General features: G+C 33.7%; 1 protein-coding gene across 2 annotated transcripts in view; it reads right to left on the minus strand.

The window, feature by feature from the left end:
• DNAH11 (dynein axonemal heavy chain 11) overlaps positions 1–27,265 on the minus strand; it is a 220,978-nt gene that overhangs the window by 113,641 nt on the left and 80,072 nt on the right. For both annotated transcript variants that reach the window (XM_039342134.1, XM_039342133.1), the window contains exons 44-55: positions 26,016–26,147; positions 24,406–24,579; positions 23,327–23,531; positions 21,121–21,286; positions 20,022–20,124; positions 17,403–17,642; positions 16,275–16,436; positions 14,259–14,452; positions 13,016–13,178; positions 8,537–8,660; positions 5,120–5,262; positions 3,318–3,479 (exon numbers count right to left, since the gene is read on the minus strand). In XM_039342134.1, coding sequence (XP_039198068.1) covers positions 3,318–3,479; positions 5,120–5,262; positions 8,537–8,660; positions 13,016–13,178; positions 14,259–14,452; positions 16,275–16,436; positions 17,403–17,642; positions 20,022–20,124; positions 21,121–21,286; positions 23,327–23,531; positions 24,406–24,579; positions 26,016–26,147 — 1,968 coding nt within the window. The remainder of the gene's footprint in view (positions 1–3,317; positions 3,480–5,119; positions 5,263–8,536; positions 8,661–13,015; positions 13,179–14,258; positions 14,453–16,274; positions 16,437–17,402; positions 17,643–20,021; positions 20,125–21,120; positions 21,287–23,326; positions 23,532–24,405; positions 24,580–26,015; positions 26,148–27,265) is intronic.

Raw genomic sequence — 27,265 nt, forward strand, 5'->3', positions numbered from 1 at the left:
GTGTCTATGCAAAATGTCGCATCAGATTATCAAAACCTATGTACCAAGTTAATGCACTCAAGAAAGATTTTGTTGAAAAATTCTGTTTCTAAACTGAGATGATTTACATATTAATTGTTCATATAATACTATTGTTAAATTGTAATTTGACATAATAGATGGATCTCTGCATAATGAGCTGTGTTCTTCCCCCTCCCCCAATTAAAATCATATAGAAAGGAGAAAGCCTAAATAATCAGAACTCTTAAGCCTAACATACTAGGATTGGAATAGCAAGATTTTTAACTCCAAAATATGTTTAGAACAAGTTACATTACTCCTGATTAAATAAAGCTGAATTCATATATACTATGACACACACACACACACACACACACACACACACACATCATATACACATACAGATATACACACTGTATATACATGCACTGCATGCATATGTACGAATATACATACATACACATATATAAAGTCTCTGTGTATATCCAGCAGAAGCCATATTCTAAGAAATAATGTATTATTTGGATTAATAGATATTGATTAAAATTAGTTGTCTGTAAAGTTCCCATTTATAAAATTAATTGATTCCTCCATTAACCATGCTCCCCTTCATAGAAAAATTACTTCCACACAAACATAGGCACACATGCATACACATGGACATATCTTTCCCTCCTCCAGCAAAAAAAACAATACAAGAAAAAGGTCTGAGCATGAAAACACAAATCCAGAAAGAACTGCTTTAAGCCATTGTAAACAAGTCTTATATTAGCAATCCCACCTTCTCCAAAGCATTTTTCCCCACTCAAATCTGAAGCAAAATTTCATTTTGATAGACTTTTTTTGTCAATTTGTATAATCCATTTTTTGTTATCACTAATATCATTTATAATACTTTGTAGTACATATCCATAATTTCACAATGTGCTATGTGAATAAGATTTTTTTTTAAATATTATCTCTTATTTATTATAAACTTTGTATTATAAAGTATTATAAAGGATGGAGGATGGAGAAAATGCCCTATTATTCGTATAGTTCATGGTATGTATATGTTTATATAGTTCTTACTATTATTGCCTGATTTTTATAACTGGGAAGGCCAATTTTTCACAAATAATAATAAAATTCTCAAAGAGCATTTGAGAATGGTTCTGCGTTTCCATGGTTCTGAAATACCATTTAAAGATGCTGTGAACAGAAATATTCTGAAGATGGTTCTTTTGCACATTTATGGATATTGTATTGTTTTTGTGAAATTCAGCTTCTTTGCATTAGCTACATTCTTGGCCAAAATTTTAGGGTATTACATTTCCTATAACTGAAAGTTCTCCTTGGTTAACTGCCACAAGTATAGGGGTATAGCATGACAAAGAATGCAACAGTATGCATGCATTTACCATTTTAAGACTAATGCTGATCTTTTTTTTTAGAAATTTAGTTTTAACAGCTCATGCAATGGCTTTATTTTTCATGTCTAACTCAAACAACTTTTAAAAACTAGAGAGTCAAAAAGTGTGTTTTTAGAAATCCTGTTTATATTTCAACTAAATTTGTTCTATATGTGTGATAATTTTAAATAATATTTTCTATCATTTTATGTAGAACAACCAGTTAATTACATCGATCCTCATTGTATCCATTTTATGAAAAAGATGTTACAATATATAATTCTAATTACATTCTACAAAATTAATTTTATGGACACACACACACACACACACATACACACAAACTAATTGACTTTGGATGGATATAATTTGAACCAAATAGAGCAGAATAGACCCAGAAGTGATAGGACTACAATACTGTCTCTGAATCTTTGAAATGTTATTTGCACAGTGTGGTATAGGAAAATAAAGACAAATCTCTCTATGGCCAGTAGATGTCATTGGTCACTCTTTTTAATCTTACAGAATCTTTTTGTTGCTCAGCATTGGCAGAAGTATAGGACTGAAAGAAAAGAAAAAAGAAAAAGATCTAACTAGTAAATTGTTTCTAATTTTTTCTGTGCTTTCACTTTTCCATGGAATGAAAAGTATTGAGACCTATTGGCATTTGTCAAAAGAAGGAATTATATTGATTGTGACTGATACTTAGCAAAGGGAGAAAGAACAATAAGTAACAGATTTTCCATTGTGGGGTTTGCTATTGAGTTTGCTATGAGTTCTACCCATTGATTGTGTTTGTCACTTTTTAAAGAATAGTAACACAGAATTTAGCACCATTCTCCTTAGCCAATTCTCTTCTGTTTCGCTTCAGAATATATCTTATATGCAACCAGTTGTGTCATTCCTCTATCAAATTAAAACATTAACTATGTTTCTAATTAGATTCTCATTGGCTTGTTTATCATAAAGAAAGAAAGCATCATTTTGTTATTTTACAATTGTTGGCTTTACAGTAGAAGAATCTCTTCTGTATTAACAATGAATCTTCTATTCTTATATTATTCTGTCATCAGCACTTACATCAAGTCATAATTATTTTTTCTTTAATGTTTAATCAACTTGTTATTAATTAAAGTACTTTCTTATTCCATTTGGTCCAGGAAGAAATCAGATATTGAATCTAACTAAAAATCTTGCAGAGTAGCAGATAGAATTTAGGAACATTTTTCCAGCTGGATCATAATTACTCTTAAGAAACTATACAGGATATTATCGTAAAAAACAAGCTCAATTGTAAATGTTCATTTTAATCATCAAAGTTAAATTCTCACTTCCTTTTTTTAATACAGGTTAGCATGAATGCATTTTGATTATTTTCTAATTAACTTTACTACATGATAAAAAGTTAAAAGCACTTCTACTACTCTCTCACTTGATGGGAAAAGGGATTGAAAACGTTCTGATATCAAGTGCTTACTTAAAAATGATAAAAAATGTTCTGTTAGGTGAATTTTGAACACAATTTTTTACCCTTTTAAAAGTTAGGAGTGGGAAATTCCAATTATGTGACAATGTTTTGTTTCTTTTATATTCATATGCAGAACCAAACTTATGTAATTTTAGAGAAATGCTTCAACTGAAACTCATAAACTTTTTAATTTCAGATGACACTGTAAAAGCTCAAAAAGTCTATTAGGATCTTGCACATTTGCTTCCTTTTCATTTCCTTTTCTTTTTCTTTCACACTTTCAAAGCTATGTTAAAGAAATTGGCTGCATTGTAATACAGAACACTGCAGCTTTAAATGAAGGCAAATATGTGAGGAAACAATAAGGGTTTTTTCTCTCTCCTAGCTTGTCCCATTATTGATCTCACAGAGAGCTGTGTTGCTTTTTGCATATGATTGACGAGCTTGAAATTCTGTACCTTGATCCCAGGCATTTCCTCAATGAACCTCCTGCTGACGGATTCCAGGGCCTCCTGTGGCCACTCATGAAACCAGTCAATGGCTGTGCAGTTAACTATGGCTGGGAACTTCCGAGCTCTAACTCGCAGTGTGGAACCGACAGGAGAGAAACACAAAATGATCTGTACAGATGAAGAGAAGCAAAAAAGAGAGGGAGAAAGAAAGAGACTGAAGCATAACATGGTAATCAAAGAGAATAATGCAGTCAACTGTGGTGGCAATGAGCCATTGCCATGAGACTCACAAACAAGAATTCAATTTACCTAGCAGCTAATGAATTTAGGCAAATTAGGATTTTAACTTCAGAAAATGGTGCTTTATTCACTTGCACTGAGTTTTGTACAAACCCTGAATTTGATGCATTTGTGGGTTGCTCCCTGGTTCAATCCAGTACCAGTTAATAAGGCTCATTTGTATTAATCAGTGAGGCTAAAACTTAATTGTAGCATTCAGTCATCAGAACAATCCATCTGACATAAATCACTTCTATACTTCTGATTCAGTGATGGTTCCACGTAATTAAAGTTATTGATGCAATATGTCCATTCCTGTTTAGCTACATTTTTATTTTTAATGCAGATATTGCCATTCTTCAAAGCTTCCTAGTGATATTAGAAAATTTTGCACAGTAGAATAATTGCCTAGCTATTTTAAAATAACAAAACTTAAATTATATTTATTTATCCACATATTCCAGTCCTATATTTGAAAGACAAATACATTTTAAAGGAGGCTATTATCCAATAATGCTTTGAAAAAATCTTCCTATGCTACTATCTCCTTTTATTTTTCCTTTTCCTTTCTACAAAATTTTAAAAACGTTTTTGAATAAATTAACTGATATATCTTCTCCAGTCCATGGTCTTTACTTATGACCTATGACCTGTTGGAAATCTAATTTTGCACAATAGGACATTTGAGAAGTAACAACAAGGCAAGTATGTTTCAAACTTTTTTAAAAAACTGTAAAAAATAATGTTTTACATTGGAATTATGAAACATTAGAACATTTGAAAACCAAATAAGGACTTATCCTATGATGGAATACTTAATGAAAACTTTTTAAATTCTTGGTGCCATATTACTATCTAGAAAAAGGTTCAAGATCATCTGTTGGAAATATTACTGCCACATTTACAAGATGTTAATACTTATGAGGTTTCCTTATCTCATCTTGAGATGTCCTAAAATTTTGTATGGGATCAATGTGAGCTTACAGATTCTTCCTGTAAGCTCACTTAAACCATAAAAGATTCAGCAACCAACAAACATTTTAATCATTTTTTAAAATTAATTTTATGTTATCTCCTTTTGGGGATTAGAAACATCCCAATATGCATAGAAACCATTTTGCCATTGCATTAGAGTGATTAGGGAATATGGAATTCTGATTAATTTTCATATCAGATTATTGGTAAAGTTTGCAGCTGAATTTTCTACATAGGAAGTATATGGAGGCAAATGGATGGTGAAAAGGTTATCCTTCCTTCCCTCTCAGCACCTTGATTCATAATTCTTTCTATGGAAATTTAAAAAAAGAAAATTAAACTCGGAAGGCATCATAGGGTAGAAGACTGTAATTGGCAAGTTGGCTGAGAAATGATAACCCTTTAAGTTCAATACATGCAGTAAACCACAGGGTTAGCTTAGCTTACAGTTATCTCTGAATCAGAAATAACAGCAATAAATTCTTAAGGAATTACTGAAAGAGATGCAAGTAAACATATGCTCTCCTTGTAATATTGGAAAATTTAATTCTTACTTTGAGTTGCAGTCGTACTCTATCTAAAAAGAAGTTCCAACAGTTTTCTCTCGTGTCAGTAAGACCAAGTTCATGTATTTCATTCCTCATTCCTGCAATAATACTATCTGTATCTTCATCACTGAACAGATCTGGAATTTCTCCTTGATTAAAACAGATAAGAAGAGCTGCAAGAAACTGATATAATAAAAAGTATATACACTGTGGGCACAATTATTAGGCAGGTTGTGTTGTGGAGGATTAATTTTCTTATTGAACAATTACAGTGCTTTTGGTCAATCCAAAATGTTAATAAACCTCAAACCTGAATATTTAAGAAAGTGAAAGTGAGGTTTTGACATTCTTAGAAGAATATCTACATGTGCACAATTATTGGGCAACTATTAGAGTGCAGAATTAGTATGCAAGTAAATGAAAAACAAAAATTTCCCATCTCATTCATTTATTTGCATCGGTTAAAGTGAGAATAATAAACAAACAACTCAAAATGTATAAATAAATATATCTAACATTTCAAAAATTAATAATAATCAGTGACCTATATAGCCACCCTTCTTTTCAATATCAGTCATAAGCCTTCCATTCATGGAGTCTGTCAGTTTCTTGATCTGTTGATGATCAATGTTTTATGTAACGGCAATCACAGCCTCCTAGACCCTGTTCAGAGAGGTGTACTGTTTTCCTTCACCGTAAATTTCCTGTTTAAGAAGGGTCCACAAGTTCTCAATAGAGTTTAGATTAGGTGAGGAAAGGGGCCATGTCATTATTCATTCATCTTTAAGTCCTTTAACAGCTAGCCACACAGTGGAGTACTTCAATACATGCGATGGAGCATTATCCTGCATAAAAATCTTGAAAGATGCAGACTTTTTCCTATACCACTGCTTGAAGAAAATGTCTTTTTAAAACCGGCAGTAGGTTTGGGAGTTGATTTTAAGTCAATCTTCAGCCCAAAAAGGTCCAACTAGCTCATCTTTAATGATACGAACCCATACCAGTAGCCCACCTCCACTTTGCTGGCATCTAAATTGAACTGGAGTTCTGTGCCTGTTATTGATCCAGCCTTAGGCCCATCCATCTGGTCCGTCAAGAGTCACTTCTCATCTCTTCAGTCCATAAAATCTTTGAAAAATCTGTCTTCAGATAGTTCTTAGCCCAGTCTTGCCATTTCAATTTATGTATCTTGTTCAGTGGTGGTCATGTTTCAGCCTTCCTTACTTTGGCCATGTCTTTGAGCACTGAACACCTTGTACTTCTGGGCACTCCAGGTAGGTTGCAGTTCTGGAATATGACAGCTCTAGAGGACAATGTGTTCCTGGTAGTTTCATATTTGATTTTTCTCAAATCTTTGGCAGTTAATGTCCGTTTTTTTTTCTCAACACATTTTTGATTTTTCAGAATCAGTTAAATCTCTTTTTTGGCCCATTTTGAGGAAGAGAAGCTGCCTAATAATTATGCACACCTTGATATGGGGTGTTGATCTCCTTAGGCCACACCCTCCCTGATTAGACAAATATACATCACCTGATATGGTTATATCTACTAAGCATTCAGGTTTCTATAGCTTGGAGGTGGAAAATATGCATGAAAATAATGTTGCCTAATGGTACACACAGTGTACTTGTGATTGTTCATATATATCTAATAAGAATTTCTTATTTCTGCTATAATGTTCCTTACAATTATGAGGGCTATTAGCTTTGTTTTAAAATATTATAATTATATATACAAAATATGTATTGATTCAAAATAAATGATTAAATATAAATATTTACTTATTGCAAAGAATCATTACCTTAACCTAAACATGAATAAATTTCTTTCTTTTCCTTCTTTATTTGGGAAACTTATTTTTGAAATATGCCTTCCAAGTAAATATGTATGTGTGTGTGTATGTATATGTATGTATATGTATATACACACACAGAGATAGATATGTATATGTATATGTGTATGTATGTATATACATATATGTGTGTGTGTGTATGTATGTGCATATATGTATATACCTGTGTGTGTGTGTGTGTGTGTGTGTATAACTATGTGTTGGGTGGAACACCAGGTCTACCAAATGTAAAGCAATATGTTCTGCGTTTCACTCCAGTCTAGAAACATCTTTTGCAGGCAGACATCACTACTGTGAACACTGTAAATTCAAAATTTTGTGGCTGACAAAGAGTTAAATGGGGACTAGGCTTGAAATAGTTATATTAGTCTCCCATTTAACTCTTTGTCAGCCACAAAATTTGTATGTATATATGTGTGTGTGTGTGTGTGTTTTTGTAGATTTTCACAGGTATAGGTATGCAGGTCTTGGTGTATTCGGGTCTTTTCCCGTGCATGTTAGGCAGCTGTATTACCCTTTTGAGCCACAGGTTCCCCCTTACTCCTGTCAGCAGAAACCAGGGAGGATATATATCTTATCTGTTGGGTGAGGCACCCAGTCTACCAAATATAAATCAGTCTGTTCTGCGTTTCGCTCCAGACTAGGAACATGTTTTGCAGACAGATCTCTCATACTGTGAACACTATAAATTCAAAATTTTGTGGCTGACAAAAAGTTAGTGGGAGACTAGTATAGCTATTTCAGGCTCATTAGCCCTCATCACCTAGTCACACCCTTCAGGGATTCGAACCTGATTAAGGGGGAACCTGTGGCTCAAAAGGGTAACATAGCTACCTAACATGCAAGCTGCCCAGGTTCAAATCCCTGAAGGATGTGACTAGCTGATGAAGGCTAATGAGCTTGAAATAGCTATACTAGTCTCCCACTAACTCTTTGTCAGCCACAAAATTTTGAATTTATAGTGTTCACAGTATGTGAGATCTGCCTGCAAAACATGTTCCTAGATTGGAGCGAAACGCAGAACAGACTGATTTATATTTGGTAGACCGGGCGCCTTACCCAACAGATAATATATATACACATTAAACATGGTCTCTTGCATCTGTCCTTAAAGGCAAATATCACTACAAGGATTCATGTCTCTGTGTAGCCAATTAATACAAATAGTGTTATATATGCTTAATTTCCTGGTTAAAACCTAGTATTTAAACTGTCACAGTTATTCCACTATTAATCTAAAGCAATCCACATAAACTATGTTTTTTTTCCACCCCAATAGAGTTGTAATGTTGAATCTATCAACCATTTAAAATGGTCAAAGTGAACCAGTAGGAATGTATAGCTATGGGCTATATAACCTTAATATTGGTTCTCAAGAAATCATATGGCTAGTTTTCAAAAAAACAATGCACAATATTGAACTTACTAGGGTTAATAGATATTTTGTCAAAGGATACCCCACCCACACTGGAAAACATCTCAAAGACAAATAACCTGTTTTTAAAGTTCATTGAAACACCTGATAATTTGTCACTGAGAGAATCTCTCAAGAAATGTGTAGGTATAATCACCTGATGCCAACAAGTCATTAATCAGCACAAGAAAGTGTTCATCTGGAACTTGAGCATCTGTCAGCAAAAACACAGTGGGAATGTTCCTGGCACCTGTCTTGATATACAAACTGGCAAGATCTACCTGTAAGGGAAGGAGGTAATTACTCATGTTAACTTAAAATACAGAAACAAGGAAGAGGGAAGCAGTGGGAAAATGCAAATAATTTGAATGCTGTTTTTTGTATCTCATAACGACAACAATACTAATAATAACAACAACAATACTACCACTACTACTACTACTACTACTACTACTACTACTAATAATAATAATAATAATAATAATAATAAAAGTTGGAAGGGACCTTGGAGGTCATCTAGTCTAACTCCCTGCTCAGGCAGGAAACCCTATACCATTTCAGACAAATAGCTGTCCAGTCTCTTTTTAAAAACTTCCAGTGTTGGAACATTCACAGCTTCTGGAGGCAGGTTGTTCCACTGATTAATTGTTCTAACTGTCAGGAAGTTTCTCCTTAGTTCTAGGTTGCTTCTCTCCTTGATTAGTTTCTACTCGTTGCTTCTTGTCCTGCCTTCAGGTGCCTTGGAAAATACCTTGACTCCCTCTTCTTTGTGGCAGTCCTTGAGATATTGGAACACTACTATCATATCACCCTTTGTCCTTCTCTTCATTAAACTAGACATACCCAATTCCAGCAACCGTTCCTTATATATTTTACCCTCCAGTCCCCTAATCATCTTTGTTGCTCTTCTCTGTACTCTTTTTAGAGTCTCAACATCTTTTTTACATCGTGGTGACCAAAACTGGATGCAGTATTCCAAGTGTGGCCTTACTAAGTGTGGCCTTATAAAGTATTATTAACACTTCACGTGATCTTGATTCTATCCCTCTGTTAATGCAGCCTAGCACTGTGTTGGCTTTTTTGGCAGATTCAGCACACTGCTAGCTCATATTTAAGTGATTGTACATTAGGACTCCGAGATCCCTCTCACAGTTACTACTGTTGAGCAAGGTACCACCTATACTATACCTGGGCATTTGGTCTTTCTTACCTAAATGTAGAACTTTACTTTTTCCACCATTGAATTTCATTTTGTTAGATAGTGCCCAATGTTGAAGTCTTTCAAGATCCTTCTGTATCTTAAGCCTATCTTCTGGAGTGTTGGCTATTCCTGCCAGCTTGGTGTCTGCAAATTTGATGAGTTTCCCATCTATCCCCTCATACAAATCATTGATGAAGATGTTGAAGAACACTGGGCCCAGAACAGAACCCTGGGGCACCCCACTATACATTTCCCTCTATGTAGATATGGTTCCATTGAGGACCACATGCTGAGTACAGCCAGTCAGCCAGCTATGAATCCATCTGGTAGTGATGCTGTCTAACCCACATTTTTTCTATCTTATCAAGTAGTAGGTTGTGGTCTACTTTATCAAATGCCTTACTGAAGTCCAAATAAATTATATCCACAGCTTTCCTCTGGTCCACTAATTTTGTCACCTGGTCAAAGAATGCATTAAGATTTGTTTGGCATGATCTGTTTTTGACAAACCCATGTTGGCTTTTGGTGATGACTTTGTTTATATCCCTTTATGTGACTTATACCTTTCCAGTGTTTTTTTTTAAATCTATTATTGATTTACTTTCAATATAATGGAAATAGAGAATTCAGTTCTGATTACTGAATGAACATGGAACTTCTCATTATAATTCCTTCACTTGTCTCAAAGTGTCTGTTCATTGTGTTAACAACACTAATCATGTTTGCATTGTTTAAGTATATAGTTGAATTATCTTGAAAAATCACTTAGACTCAGGAAAAGGTGCTTGTAAAAGGATCTCTCAATAGTTCTATGATTAGGTCTTATGTACTTCAAAGAAATAGATGTTTTAAAGTTTGTAAAAGGCTATGTTATTCTATAAATATTTAGTTGATTTTGGGGGTCCTGACTATAAATTTTCCCAAGAAATCTTCTTAGAATATACCAATTCCATGAGAAAGATTCATGTGATTATTAAGTTCATAGAAGTAGGTAACTTAAGTGTAGTTTCAAAATGTTTAATATTCCTACAGATAATTGACAATGAAATAATTTGTAAACAATTCTTCAGTTAAATGGGAAGATAAATGAACACATTTATCCTTGCATACTTTTTTTAATGGAAGGACAGTCTAGAACAGTGGTGGCAAACCTATGGCACGGGTGCCAGAGGCGGCACTCAGAGTCCTCTGTGTGGGCATGTGTGCCGCCGCCCCAGTCCTAGGCCTTCAGCTGGGTTTCATAAAACCTTTTCGCTTTAGGCCTCTGCCGCCATGTGACAAAAAAAAAAAGTTCAATCAGCCAATTTCAACTTCTCGCAGGAAAAAAAAAAGATCTTGCAAAGTTGGAATTGATTGATTGAACTTTTTAGTCCCACCCAGTCTGCCATTACCACTGCAGACATGCCCACCCAATTGGCCACACCCACCCAATTGGTCACACCCAGCCAATGGGCCACACCCACCCGGCACTCTATGATGTCTAAGTGGGTTTTGGGTTGCAGTTTGGGCACTCAGTCTCTAAAAGGTTCATCATCACTGGTCTAGAAGATTTGGGTCTCTCTCTTTGTTTATCTGGAAGACTAAAAATTTAACACAATCTCTGCCCACTGAAAAATTAGACTCCTCCCATCCAAATAATCTACTTCTATATTTTTCAGTGAACCTGAGAAAATGAATTTTCTGTTCAAGTAAATTCAAGTACAATAAAAGCAATAAGAAGTTTTAGAATTGAAAATGAAGATATTAAAGGTTTTTTTTCTAAACCCCCCCCCCAAAAAAAACTTCTGCCCTTAGGATCAACTAGTAGGGAACAAGCAGGCAAGAAACATGTCACAAACTAGCATTTGGCAGAGCAGCTATGAAGGCCTTAGAAAAGATACTCAGGTACTGTGGTCTTTCTGTGCCTACAAAGGTCAAAAATGTGCATGCAATGTCATTCACTGTGACTCTTCATGGAAACAAAAACTGGATTTTTAAGAAGGAACAATACTCATGATTTTGAACTTTGGAACTGGAGAAGTCTTCTCTGAATACTGTTTAGCCAAATAAACAAAGAAATGGATCAAGTCATTGATCATTTGAACAAGTCAATCTAGAGGTCTCACTTGAGACACAAATGAACAGGCTTAAATTATTTTACTTTGAACATATTGTACAATTAGTTCTATGGATGAGGCTCTAACACTGCGAAAGATGGAAGGAAAAAAAGTCTGGCAAACAGCAAGGTGAATAGATTCAGTTACAATGGCGATGAGTGCACTATAAAAACATGAAAGATCAAGTTACAGACTGATCATTATGGAGAAAATCTACAGGTAATCATTAGGAGTCAAATGACTTGATGGCATATATGCATTTAATCAATCTTCATAAATAAAAGTAATCAAATAAATTCATTCAATCAATCAAATACATAAAAGTAATTTTTAGGAAAAAATAGAGTCAGGAAATCATGGCTATAGAGGGCTATATAAAAGAAAACATTGAATTGCAGTGTGACAGAAAACAAAATATTTCAAAAACTGATGGCAGCCAGAAAAATGTACAAGTCAAAATTTTGGCTAATGATAATTTGTAGACTAGTTCAAGAGTGATTTTCTATCACTAACATTTTAGAAGTGTGTTATGTCATTTTGAGTGTTTTGATTCATCCTTGATAGCTCTGACATTCTTTTATTCATAATGGCCTTAAGACAAACAACACATTAAGTAATTAGTTTCAACCAACATGCTAGGCCAATACTTAACAAATCACATTTTGACTTGGTGTAATGCATGAATCCAGTGTTGGTGCCAATCTCTTCATCCTGCTCTATCATAACAGGAATGTTAAATCTAAAAGTTCTCTACATCCTGTTTTCCTAAATCTAACAGCAAATATTCTGGTGAAAAATAGTAGGAAGAAACCATTCAATTCATTTTCTGCTCATAATAAGAGAGAAAGAGAGGGAGGGAGGGAAGGAGAGAGAGAGAGAGAGAGAGAGAGAGAGAGAGAGAGAGAGAGAGAGAGAGAAAAGAAGAAGAAGAAGAAGAAGAAGAAGAAGAAGAAGAAGAAGAAGAAGAAGAAGAAGAAGAAGAAGGAGAAGAAGAAGAAGAAGAAGAAGAAAAGAATAAAAAATGTGATAGCTACTTCCAATCTTGAGGTTTCAAATAACATCATTCTCTAGATTAGAGATCTCCAATCTTTCTGGCCTTAAGGACTGGTGGTAGGGGGAAAAGAGAGAATGGTTACATGCAAATGGTGGGAGAACGTGCATGTGTGTACAACTCCATTTGAGTGAGGGGCAGGCACATGGACCCACTGCTTGTACAAATGGAGCTGCATGCATGCACTCACCCGCCACTTCTGCAACCCAGTTCCGAATGGGTCACATCCCAGTAGTTGGCCATGGCCTGGGAGTTGGGGATTTTTGCTCTAGATGATTGAACATATACCTTGAGATCCTCTATTGTGTAGTCTTTTCTCAGTGTAATTTGAAATACTTCAAGAGAGCCAAGGTAGGCAGCTAGTCTTGATAAACTTTGTTTTCCGCTGCCACCAACTCCAATCAAAAGTGCATAACCACAAGAGGATTCCAAAATTCTGTTAATACGACATCTGACAGTGAAAAAAGAACAGCACATTAGTAGCTGCAGCATAATGTTGCAGTTTTCATGTGGGGATGTTGCATCTGGCTTGTGGAAAATAGAATCATTTCATTTAGTTCAGATATAATAACAATTTTTCTTGATAAACATCATGAAAGATTTTGACATATGATGATTATTACTCTCTTACTAATATATCCTAGTTTTCCTCTGGGAACTCAAGGAGGCACATAGAGATGTTTTTGCTCATGTTACCTTTATAGCAGTAGTCCTATAAAGAGACTGACCTGAAAAATAGAGACTGACTAGGAAATATCCAGTGTACTGTTTAATCAAGTTAACAACAGCAAACAACCCATATCTGACATAAAAATCTTAGTAATTTATCATCAATCTGTGACATCCATAAGGGTGTGTACGTATGTGTCAAAATTAACACAATGGTTGATGAAAACTGTGAAACAAGTTATGCTTCCTTTTAACACGTGCATGCTGTCACATGTACAAAAGGAATCAACCATCCAGCAATCATCTTGCCAATTTTAACACTTCCCTTGATAGTGAAATGATCAGCAGGATTTGTTTTTGGTCTTACTGAAGAATACATGAACAAGTAGGTGTGGATATGTATCTACTATATGAAAGATAATAAGCAAACATCTCAATAAATAAGTATTTCTAGCTTCAGATATTATTTTCATAAGGACATTATACTTGAGGCTACAGGGAATACTAAGGGTCAGATTTTTAAAGTGTAAGGCTTAATCCAGACATGTCAAACTCGTGACGTCACGTGATGTCATGCAACATATCGGGACGGTTTTGCCATGCTGGCAGTTTGACACCCCCAGCTTAATCCAACCAATTTGCTTTTTAAAATGCCTTAAATATAAAAAGGAACCCACTATGGTGCTTGGAAAATAACAAAGCAGATATTCAAAGGTTGCCCCAGATCACACTTTTTATATCATTGTTATACCAATGAATGGGCAGGATTCAGCAGCTGAAGACTTTTATGCCTTGTTCATTTTTCTCTATATGTAAATAAATAAATCCAAATTAAAACACCCAAAAGTAAATGTTTACTTACACATGCTGAATAGCATCCTCAAATAAAACCAAGTTCATTGATGCATTTATTTCATTGTAATTTTCTAGCGCCTCAAGGAGTATCTTTCTCAGCATTTCCCAGCCTTTGACAGGCATGTAGTTATGGTCTGCCACACCATTTGCAAAATGACAGTAAATAAGAGGTTTTTGAAGAAGAACATGATCTTCCACATCCTGGCAAGTTGGCAACATGGCAACAAAAAGAGAAGCTTAATATTCTGAAATGCATTGCAACGTACTTTGCCAGTCAATCATTTATTATTCAATAGCCATAAGGCCACATCAAATATCTTCCCATAAATGTTTCAACTTTTCGCAGTTGCCTCAAACCAAAGGTGTTTATTCTTAACCTCGTGTAACCTTGTTTAACAAGATTTATTCAGATAAAAGGAATGAAGTTACAAGAATTTAAATAACTGAACTATTTACCATTTAAAAACAATTTATTTCCCAATACATTATGATATAGATTTTCTTAGTTTCTTTCTAATAGCTTTCCTGTGAATTCAGAAGGAAGCAGTTCATTTTACTAATGGCAGAACAATCTGCATGTGGCTGTTTATAAAACTGTCTCCTAATTTCCTCCTTCCGTTATATATTCAAGCTGGACAGTATTTAATATTTATTTGTTATGTATATGTAGAGGTGTGGGTCTATACATATGTTGTATACAGTATGTTTAGGTGTGTATCATGTATGTGTTTCACTTTGAAAGCGGGCAACTAAATTTCTTTTTGATGTGTGCCATTATGCCCATGGTAAAAAAATGACAATAAAGGTTATCTTATCTTATCTTATCTTATCTTATTCTCAGTCTAAGAATTGATCATAATATATTTATCAAAAACATGGTACATGTTTTTTTTATTGTCAGTGATTGATGTTTGCCTGTTTTTTCCTTCATTTTTATTTTTTTACCTATTTTGGAGGGAAAAAACTTCAGAGATAATTTAATTTAAAAAAAAAGATCATGACAGCGAAGAGTGCCAGCTTTAGCATTGCAGCAGCTGCGATCCATGTGCATAACTGAGTTAGCATTAGAAGTTTCGGCCATCATAGCTGTAATTATGTCTATGTTATAAGAATTGATCAGAGTGTATAAGATCTATTATGGAAGGCCAGGGATGATCTGGCTGCTTTGTTTCACAAGGGAGAGAGGGATAATAATTTAAGCCTTCCCTGAACATTTTTCTTCTTCAAAGCCGTTTTTTCCCTACTTTTAAAGCCTACTTACTGAGGTCGGAAACTTAAGACATAAGAAACAAATAATGCATGGTCCTTAAGTTTATGTAAATTATTGCACCATCAAATCATTAAGACTACTTTGAAAAAAAGCAGATTATTTAAAAATAAATAAAAGAATTAAATTTAAATGGTTAAACTCCTTTTTTTGCTTGTCTGTACTCCAAATTTTCTTACTAATATCCATCATAAATCCAGTATCAGAGCCAGTTAACCCAGCAAGAAATTGAAATGCTAACTATATATAGTTAAACAATATATTTCCTATGCAGAACTGTCTATAAAAAAATCTTTTTTTCTTACTATAAATATATGTGGAATAAGGGTGAATTAGTTGTATAATGATCAAAGAATATGGTGTTTTATGATACAATTTTAAAGGGAACCATACATCACCAAAGTTAAAAAGACATGCTATTTGGGATCTTTACAAATTATTAAAATTTCTTTTAGTTAGAAAAAGTATTGTTGATATAAACAAAATAAAACACTGTTTAGCACTCAGAGATCTCACTGACTGGTTGTCTTTTTCTGAAAAGACCATAATGAACTCTTCTCAAACCAAACAGTAATCACTATGTCTTTTATAATATTTAATGTAGAAGTATTTTAGGAGCTTATTGTTATAAAAGAAAGTAGTATGTTACATTATTGTTTTCTTTGTATTTATTTGTGTTTCATTTCTCTTTCATGGATCTTTGAATAATAAAAGAATTTTCAAATAATTAGTGGTAGATAAATACTAGTTATTTACCTCAAAATATTTATGTGCAGTATCTATCAACTTTTTATGAAACAAATTGCAATCTTTTTCTTCTATTAATTTATCTCCATAAACACGTGAAGACTCATGAAGCCACAAACGAATAAGATCATGTGGATTCTTCAAACACTCCAGTTTAGCAAACCGAATCCCCTTTAAATGAAAAGCGAAGGTATGTTAAAAGTATTATAACACACAATCAGCAAGATATGCAGAACACATAAAGCTGGTAGCAACAGCTTGATTTCTAAACTGAGAACTGCATGTAAACCATACCTTCCAACAATTACATGCCCAGCTTTTTTGAAACTGCTTTTTCTTAATCTTATTTACATTCAGAATAATTATTTCTTTGTAATTATGCCATACTATCAAGGTAAAAGTGGGGACCAATACATACATTCTTAGGACACTCTTAAATGAATGAAGGCCCATGTTAAATTCTGACACTATTATAACCCATTATTTCTCCTTGTCTTCAAATAGAATCATATTTGTTTTAGATGCAATAATTTGATTTCTTCAATCAATCAAAATAGAACTGGAAGGGACCTTGGAGGTCTTCTATTCCAACTCCTCTCTCAAGCAGGAGACCCTATACCATTTCAGACATAATATGGCATAATCATTCTCTTCCAATGATGAAGCACCCACAGCTTTTGATGGCAAGCTGTTCCACTGGTTAATTGTCCTCACTGTTAGGAAGTTTCTCCTTAATTCCAGGTTGCTTCTCTCCTTGATTAGTTTCCACCCATTGTTTCTTGTCCGGCCCTCTGGTGCTTTGGAAAATAAATTGACCCCCTCCTCTTTGTGGCAGATTCTCAAATACTGGGATACCGCTATCATGTCCCCCCCTAGTCCTTCTTTTCTCTAGACTAGCCAAACCCAAATCCTGCAACTGTTCTTCATATGTTTTAGTCTTCAGGCTTTAAATCATCTTAGTTGTTCTTCTTTGCACTTTTCCCAAAGTCTCAACATCTTTTTTGTAATGTGGTGAGCAAAAGTGGATGAAGTATTCCAGGTATGTCCTTACTAAGGCTTTATAAAGCATTTATAAATTCTTATTAATTAAATAAATTCAATTTTTGCATGAAAATAAGAGTATTATTCCTTACAGACCTGGAAGATATTAGAGAGATCTCGAAGGTTGAAAATGTAATGGAATTTAATAGCTGAGGGGAGAAAGCTCTGAACCATTATCTGATGAAGCCATATTGCAGCTTGAATCAGGGAAGGTCCATGATTTAATAGAGATGGGTTAATATTATATAGCTGAAAGTGGAAATCAAGAATCTTGCCATAGATGGTGCTCAGAGCCTCAGTAGAGGGAAAATTCATAGCAAACACAGCAAAATGCCTCTAAAATAAAAATAAGATATTAAATTTTAGTGTTTGTGATATTGTTATATGAATAGCATATTCATAAGAACACATTTGTGAACAAAAAGCAATAGTTAATAATGTACATTTGGCATAAGAATACTCACGCAATTTTACTTTTAAATCTGCAAAAGAACTATTTCTACGTGAATAATTTCATATGATGCTCTCATAAACAGTAAAAAAAGAGAAAGAAATCAAAGTATTGCTGCCCAAGTATGTAAATTCTTATATGACCTCAAAGGTCCTCTGTCCTAGTGCAAGACTTGGATGTCCAATTCAAGGAGACTGTGTTGTTCTAGTCCAGAGATAGGCAACCCTGGCTCTTTTATGACTCGTGGACTTCAACTCTCAGAATTCCTGAGCCAGCATGGCTGGCTCAGGAATTGTGGAGTTGAAGTCCACGAGTCATAAAAGAGCCAAGGTTGCCTACCCCTGTTCTAGTCTATTATCTAAAGACATAAGGTGAACTGCTTATACAATACTATTTTCCAAAACTTTACACTACAAAAATACATCCCTATTTACACTGCTTTTTTTGTTAAAAAAAAGGTGCCGGAACTCACACACGTCATACAACCCGCCTTGCCTACCCTACAAAGTTACATCCAAAAAAGGTGCTGAAACTCCATTCTGGGTGTTCTATAACAAAAAGAAAGAAAGAAAGAAAGAAAAAGCCCTGCCTATTTATACAAATCCATATGGAATACCCACAACTGCTTAATAGCAACTAGGTCTATTATAGCTATATTGGATGGTGTTATTTGAAGAAGAGAAATAAATCTATGAAAACATGATGGACCAGAGAACTGAGCTCTTTTCATGTTCCAAATACCTAATCTGCACTCCAGAAAGAAGTGGTGCTTTAATTGCATGGTTTTAGCTGTCATCTTGACTTTTCTAACCTTCCCTCTAGTGGATATCCCTGACTGCAATACTGAATCTCATGTTTTAAAGTGGTAGAAAATAGAATAACTACCCTATTTGTTTAAGCTCTTTATTCAGACATGCTTCTATTCAGATAACTCTCATGTTTATAAACACCTTTGTCTTCAGAGAAATGAGCCAAAATTGTGATGTGTTTTAATGAATTGGAAGCTATGCATAGTATCATACCGGCAGACCTTCCTTTGCTATCTGTCACTCTCCTGCTTGCACCTGAGTAGAAAATGATATGTTCCACATTTATCTTTATTTCTAATTACGCCTTTCATAGTTGCCCTGAAGAAAAAAATATTTCCCTGTTTTGTTTAAAAATGCATTTACTTGCCTAAAAAGAAAAGTCAAAAGGTAACAACAACAACAAAACAAAAAGCTTTGGAGATTATTCTGAAAAACAATTTTAGTTGCTTTCTACTGAATGGCCACTTGCCTTTGGCCACATTCATTTCAACTGCTTTTTTCTGAATGGCAAAACTGCCACAACGCTGGCCACATACTTTCAAAACTCCAAAGTATCTAGCAACATAGGTGTCTGCTGGTATGGATGGGCAAAGGAAGTATTAATGAAATGTATGTTGTGTATGCCTCCTTACCAGTGGTGGGATTTAAATATGTGAACAACCAGTTCTCTGTGTGGATGCCGCTTCCAGAAATCCATTCTGGGCCTGGGCAACAAAAAATTAGCTACTGGTTCTGCCAAACTGGTACAAACTGGCTGAATCCCATCACTGCTCCTTACATTCTTAGGCTGATATTGTGATGCAAGAATGGGAGGGCAGAGTTTGTAATACACATTCTCTCATTTTGGTCTCCTCATGATTAAGAATTGATTGCTATGTTCAGTCTCTCTGCATTAATGGGATTGTTTTGCAAGCAATCATCTTCCAAGTCTCCTGCAAATCAAAATAAATTTTAGGCAGCTGTATATACTTCAAATACATGTTATTAAATTATGTTGCGTTGTGTTGTGTTGTGCTGTGCTATGTTATGTTGTGTTATTATATGACAAAGATTCATACAATCAAACTATGATTTTCACAGTAGTAAAATATAGCTGTGAAAGTTGGACCATGAGGAAGGCTAAGTGCTGAAGAACTGATGCTTTCAAATTGTGGTGCTGGAGAAGACTTTTGAGAATCCCTTGGACTGCAAAGAGATCAAATCAGTCAATCCTAAAGGAAGTCAACCCTGACTGTTCTTTGGAAGGACAGAGATTGAAGCTGAAGCTCAAATATTTTGGTCACCAGACGAGAAGAAAAGGGTCATTAGGAAAGTCTATGATGTTTGGAAAGATTGATGGCAAAAAGAGAAGGGTATAAGATGGTTAGCTATAATCCACGGAGTCGCAAAGAGTTGGACAAAAGTTGGTGATTCAACAACAAATATACTTCAAACAAGAGACATTCATAACCTTACTTGAAGTCGCGGGTTGATGGTAAAACTGCCAACAGTGGGATTCATGCAGGCAACATATTGACAATGATTAATTTCTTTCACAGTTAATGTCTGTCTATCATACCTAGGGAGACAAAAAGTGTTTGTAATATTAATGATTGATTTAAAAATGACTAGGAATATATCCTCCCAAATGATAAACATGATGGTCTCACACAATAGATATGGCCATCAGTTTCCATTAGTAATTAATCAAACTTAAATCTCTAAAAAACAAATACTGCCATATTTAAAATTACCTAGAAATTTGGCAAAGCTTAAATGAAATGTGTTACTTCAAACATGTACTGATATTTTCATCATAAAGAACACATATTTGAGCTCAGAATATTAATAATTTCATAAGAAGACCTGACAATGGCTAAGAGCAGGAAAATTGAAGAAAGGGAAAAGGATCTAATTTTGGCTGAGACCAAGCCTTAAAAACAAATGCATACAAAACCAGAATTGAGAAAACAGCAACAAATGTTGCCTTTGCAAAGAAGCTGAAGACACAGTGGACCACTTAGTTAGCTACTGCAAGAAGAGTACGCAAACTGACTATAAACTGACTACTCATAACAAAGTAACAAAAGTGGTACACTGAAAAATCTGGAAGAAATCTAAAGTGCTCTGGGACTTAAGAATTCAAATAGACAAGCACCTATCACATAACACCCCACACTTAAATCTGGGTAGTGAATATTGCAGCAGAGTAGAAGAAAAAGAACTGGAGAAGATAACAAAATGCAAATATTTGCAAATAGAAATAAAACAGCTCTAGCTAAAAAAAGCAAAGGTAGTATCAATAGTAATAGGTGTTTGGGTGCAAACCCAAAATAACTGGAGCAACATCTACTTGAACACCATCAATATTGATAATATCTACCTCATTCAATTACAAAAGTTGCAAAAGGCAACTTTACTTGGAAAGCTTACATCTTGCGAGGATACTTTAACACCATGAAACAACATCTGGTTATCCCAGGTCCTTGAGAAGGAATGGTATGTTGATAAAAATACCAAATTCAGTTTAAACATCTGGCTGAGTGTGCAACCAATTGTAATAATAAAGACTTACCAATGTCTATAATCTATGTGCTGCCGAATTAGTGTGTGAGGCTGAACTGTCCCATAAACATCTACTTCTGGCATGTTCAGATCATCAATAAAATAAATCAGTTTTTTGTTTCCCACAGGGCCATAGTTATGACCAGCTTTTTTCTCCAAGGATTTTTCAAGAATTCCTAAAATGTGTATGGAGTATAATTATTTAATAATATAAAATAGACCTATAATTAAAATGCAATTATTTAATACATTTATATCCTGCTTTTCTATTGAAAAATATAGAGAATAGCTTTCCAACAAGGGCATTCAAGACACATAACCAAAAAAGCGCTCAAGCTACAAAATAACCAAATAACTTATTACCAAAATAAAAGAGTACATTGAGCTGGAATTAAGTTGCTCTTAGAACAACAGTGCTTTCTTCGTCTTTTCCAGAGTGGAAATGGTTTCTGCTTATTTTATAACATTGTAAGATGTTGACTTAAAGAGAATTTGCACTGAACATAAACTGTACTACTAATTGATTGGAAGCTGTTCTCATTTCTGATTTATGTACAATAGTAGTTGTTAATGTACTTAAAAGTCCATTTCCATTTAAAAGGCATTTTATTGCAGCAAAAGTTACTAGTTATTTGAATCTCACTGTGAAGAAATAATGACTGACTTTATTTATTACCAGTAACAAATTATTTTAAAGCATAATCATAATTTGGAATATAATTGTAATGTAATGTGAATTATAAATTGTTTATTTGGATTATTGGACTCTTTGAGCAGAAATGTCATGAAGTATTTTCCTTAAGAATAGGTAAACCTTAACATATTTAATATCTTTATTCATAATTTTTTTTTAAATCTCTCTCTTTGTCCCTCACTTGACCTGATGTATGTATCACATATCACATACACAAAATGTACCAAAGAATAATTCACAGAAGTTGTATCTTACTTCAGTTATTTTTTTAAAAAAATTCTTTCATGGGCTTTATTCAGGGTTTCACTATCCTAATACTAAAATCAGGTACACCTGTTTATATATACATAGTTTGTGCTAAATGTAATATAATAATCTTATTAAAGCAGCAGGCACATCAAACGAATTCAGTGACTTTACTGTCAGATTTTAAATTATTAAGTCTTGAATTATAGTTCTCCAAACTGTATTAATTTATTTCCAATTTTGTTCTCCTGAAACTTTTTTTTAGCTGTGCTTCATATGTAATCTAAGCAATATTAACATATTTCAGAAATATACTTACAAAAGTATGAGTAAGAGGTGCAATATATTTTAAATTAACAAGTGCATTAATTTTCTTCCTGGGAATTTTAAAACTTTTGCTATCATTCTAAATTAGGATACTTGAAAAATAAAGATTTTTTTAAAAAAATCTGTTTCCTATTCATTTTTGCAAATACGACCAATTTTAAAAGGGTAAGTATGGCTACAATCCAGCACCAATATTTTGTGTGAGAGAAGGATCACTTCCATGTCCATTTTGAAAGCAGTTCCCTACAGCCAATCCTTTTACTGATAGCAACTATGACCTATATAATAAACAGGTGACATATCATTATATCCTTGAGCTCTGCATAGAATGACAATAAATTATAACCGGTGGAAGAGTGGAAGCCATTTATCAGGCAAAATTTAAAGCCCTGATATTAAGCTTCAAATTATTTAGAATGTCTGATGATGTCTCCATTGTCTTTCTCATCTAGAGTTTTGTAGAGGGCTTCTCATCACTGGCTTCAAAACTGTGGAATGTAGTTTCTAAGCTTTTTGCCACCATTCTTCCTTCTTTAGAACAGCCAAAATATAATCCCTAACTTTGATTTTGCTTTTATGTATGATTTTTTTAACAAGTATTTTTCATTATTGCTCATTAGTTGCCTTGAATCTTCAACCTGAGTGAAAAGGTACCATCAATAAACAATAATTCTGCAAGAATAGGAAGAGTAGAAAGAGATGGAGTAAAAGATATAGTATAATACCTTTGTTGCTGAATAATTTTTACATGCAGGAAAAAAATTAAAAAGGGAAGATAAACAGAAATGGTGAAAAGGAAGAGGCACTTAGATCAAAAGAGTAGGAAGCAAATGCAAGGTATTTAAAGGGCTTAGATGACTAAGGTATATAAAGGTATATAAAGGGCTTAGATGACTATACACTAATGGTCAAAGTGAGAGCCTGAACAATAACAATAGAGGAGGCTTACTTTGTAATGTTGCTGAAGTGGTGTAATAGTTGAATGGGACTTTTGAGACCAGAAAATCTTTTGAAAGACTAGCAAGGCATTTCCCAATAAGCAATGTTTTCCCTACTCCAGCATTTCCAACCAGCATCACTGGCTTGCTTTTTTCCAATAGCAGTTCCACAAAATATTTAAGACATGTGGTCTCAGACGTGTGAACAAGCTCTGCCTAAAACACACACACACAAATACACAAACCAATGCAGGTAGTCAACATACTGAAATCTATTTAAAATTTTTAAATATCATTTACTAGAGAGTGCAGAGTCAGTAATTACCGTATGTATGTTTGAACAATGTAAAAGTTTTAACATTTTTGTTTGTTTGTAAAGATCTGAACATTAGAACAAAAATTATGGAATTTAAATATTATATTCCTTTCTTCTAAGCATCAATATAGTGTCTCTTGCTGAACTGTATATAAAAGTTTACAGTTTTGGACCATTCCAAAACTGACATTTTTACTTCAATGGCTATTATAAGGAAAACATTTACAAAGTTTCCAAAAGAGCATAATAATAAAAAAAATACATTAGAATACCAACCTTTCATCAGATTAACTTATACTGAAATTGATTTTGACAAAATATAATAAGATTGTGCATTGAAAAAATTGTACAATAAAAGCTGATGATAATTTACATTGGCTACATTTTTATGTAACAAAAAACAATAATTTATTATTGCAGAAATGTATTAGCTTTGGCCTTATGTGTTTTCTCTGTCCTATTTTTACTCACATAAAGAAATTAGAAACTTTGCTTTAGTTCTCTGAAATGTAGTTCCATGAGCTTCTTTCACTATGTCCTTTCTAAAGAAATAAAACTATTAAGTGTTCTCACCATATCAATTTAATTGGTTTCCATTAATTTCTTCCCCTGTTATTAGATGCAAAACATATAAAAGGAACACTTATGTGTACTATATACAGATTTTAAAAGAGCCATGCTTTTAAGGGGGGAAAATGAAAACAACAAAGGTAAAATCTCAAAGTCTCTACATTCATCTCTTATTTCTATTGATAAGAAAACAAATTAAAATACCTGCAAGGGTGTTTCTGGATCCATGACAAAACTGCTAATTTTATCACTCCAAGGGAAAAATTTCTTCGTTTTGGGGTCAAGATAATAATCAAATATTGTACCATGAGAAGGAAACTTCACAGATTTCATCTCTTTAAGCCACCATTGGCTGAATTCAGCTTGGTAACTGTAAAGCTATAAAATATTGATATTGTTATCTAACTGTATATATTATACTGTACAACTATTTAACTATTAAATGTATATTGGGAGCATACGTTAAAATTGTGAAATAATTTAAATTGCATTCTATTGAACAATTTCATTGCTTCAAAATAGGAAAATATTTCTACTGGGGAACGTTTCTTTAGATGATTTTATCCTTAAAATCTAAACCAGTTACCAAACAATCTAAACCTGTTACGTGGGATTTCTTAAATTCCCTTTTCACATTACTTTATTAATCACAAACATTTGTCAAGAGAATAAGAAAAAAAATCATTGAATATAGCTGTCCTAATAATTTTTGAAAATTATTTTGATTTATGTGATGCACAGCATATATATTTGATTATTTCTGGGTTTTTTTCATTTTCAGTAAAAAAGGGCAAGTTCCTGTGAGATGGTATAGGTACTATTCAGCTTACAATAGTTCATTCAGTGACCATTCAGAGTTACAATGGCACTAAAAAAATGACTTATGGCCATTTTTCACACTTACAACCATTGTAGTATCTCCATGGTCATGTGATCAAAATTCAAGTGCTTGGCAATTGACTCATATTTATGACAGTTGCAATGTCCCAGAGTCATGTGATCACCTTTCGCAAACTTCTTATAAGCAAAGTCAATGAGAAAGTCAGATTTACTTACAGCTATTTTACCAATTTAAGAACTGGAGTGGTTCACTTATCAACTGGGGCAAAAAAAGTCGTAACATGCAAACCTCACATTACAACTGTTTTGCTTAGCAACAGAAATTTTGGGCTCAGTTATGGTCATAAGTCAAGATTACTGTATCACATCTCACAACTTTCTACATAAACACCTATGTTAGATCTATGCAATACTTCGTATCCAAAGGAAACAAAGTGTTTTAGACCTTATACAGTAGACCTGCAAATTATTAGCTTGCATTTCCTTCAAACAATTGTAGATATTATATTCACCCTTCTTTTTTCCTTCAAAGCTACATGCTATATACTGACCTAATCTGTGTTATTTCTTATATCTGATATATCTCTGGTGCCAGTTTATCTTCATTCTAATCTACAAACATCTTGTGCCACTTAAGGCTCTCTATTTTGTAATTTATTTCTCTTCAACTTCCAGCCAAGATATATGAAGAACATAAAAGTCCATTCAATTCTTTTTTAGCATTTCTTGCAGCCTCATTATCCACTCTGAAATTGGTAATATTATCTCTGACATAGAGACTGCCTCTAACATGAATAAGACATTTAATTCCTTAATTCAATTCATCTTCTTTTTCTGGCTCTGTTGACTGTATTTTTATTACACAGATGAAAGACCATGTAGAATAGTTTGCTTCACTGAACAGCCCCCCCAAATTTGAAATTTAAATTAGGTATTTAATTAGAACTTATTTAAATAGGTTTATTTTGATGTACCTGGTCTTGAAATAGAGCCCCACCAAATGCCCACACACAGGCAAAGGCAAAATATATTTCATATAGGTCTCTAGGTCCATCAGTGGACATATTTTCAGGGATCAATAAACAATCAAGGAGAGTACAAAGAGTCTACCAAAAAAAAAAAAAGGAAAGTGCAAAACATTGAGTGGGTTATCTAGATGGAAACATATATCATATAGATTGAGCCACTTAGAACTGTTATAGATGATAAGGTGAGCACAAGTAAATGGCCTATAAAAATATACCATAACAAAGTAATTATTGAACTTAATTATATGGAATATTCAAACTAATTTAATGCAAAACTTATTAATCTTTTTCTTTTCCTCTCAGCATGAATAAAAAAAAGCAAAGAGATAGTGAGAATAACAGCATAATGATCCTGACATTATACTTTGGTGTGCAACCTGTAGCCTTGAACCCTTCTAGGATTGTATCACTGAATTCAACAGTAACTTGCCAGTTTTCTGCAGTAGTTCTTTTTCCATAACACAAATCGATGTGTTACAATTTAAGTAAGATAATTCTGAGTTTAAAATTCCAAACCCCAAGGTGCTGAGAGTCATTGTGTAAGTTGGGCAGCTACATAAATTTGTTTAATAAATAAAAAAATATATATATCCAGAATTATCCACTTTCTAATGATTCACTCTTTCATAATGATAATGAGGCTTTTTATAAAAATGAAGTCTGTCTTTAAGAAAAAGTCCTGGTTTATGTCCAGAGAACATTAAACATCCCCAAAACAGAAAAAAGAATCTTTACAGCTGATTTCACCAACAGGAAACAGATTGCATGATTGAATACAGGAGCTGTTTTGAAATAATCATGTAAAGCATGTTCTCTGGCAGTTGGTTCCATAACTGTATAATTATATCGTTCATCTTGATTGTAATATTATGTATACCATAATAAGAGGTTTTTCCCCATATAGTCTGAAATAAGTATACATGGTTGCTATTATAAATTATAGATAACATGATTTATATCATTCTGTCTTTCAGAGAACTTCCAGGGCATTAAACAAAAGGACAATAAAAATATTGCTTTATTAAACAAAGACAAAAAGAATACCTAACCAAATAAAATCAGCCATCCTAAAGGATTAGAAAGTTAGTAAATAAATTACATTTCAGAGAATCCTTCTGAAATGCTCTCCTTTTGTCTTTCAAACTGCCTAGTGAACAGACATATTTTATAAAAAGAAGATAGCAAGGGGATCAAAT

Source organism: Crotalus tigris, unplaced genomic scaffold (assembly GCF_016545835.1).
Source record: "Crotalus tigris isolate CLP2741 ecotype Arizona unplaced genomic scaffold, ASM1654583v1 scf7180000017774.6281472, whole genome shotgun sequence".
NCBI classification, from domain to species: Eukaryota; Metazoa; Chordata; class Lepidosauria; order Squamata; family Viperidae; genus Crotalus; species Crotalus tigris.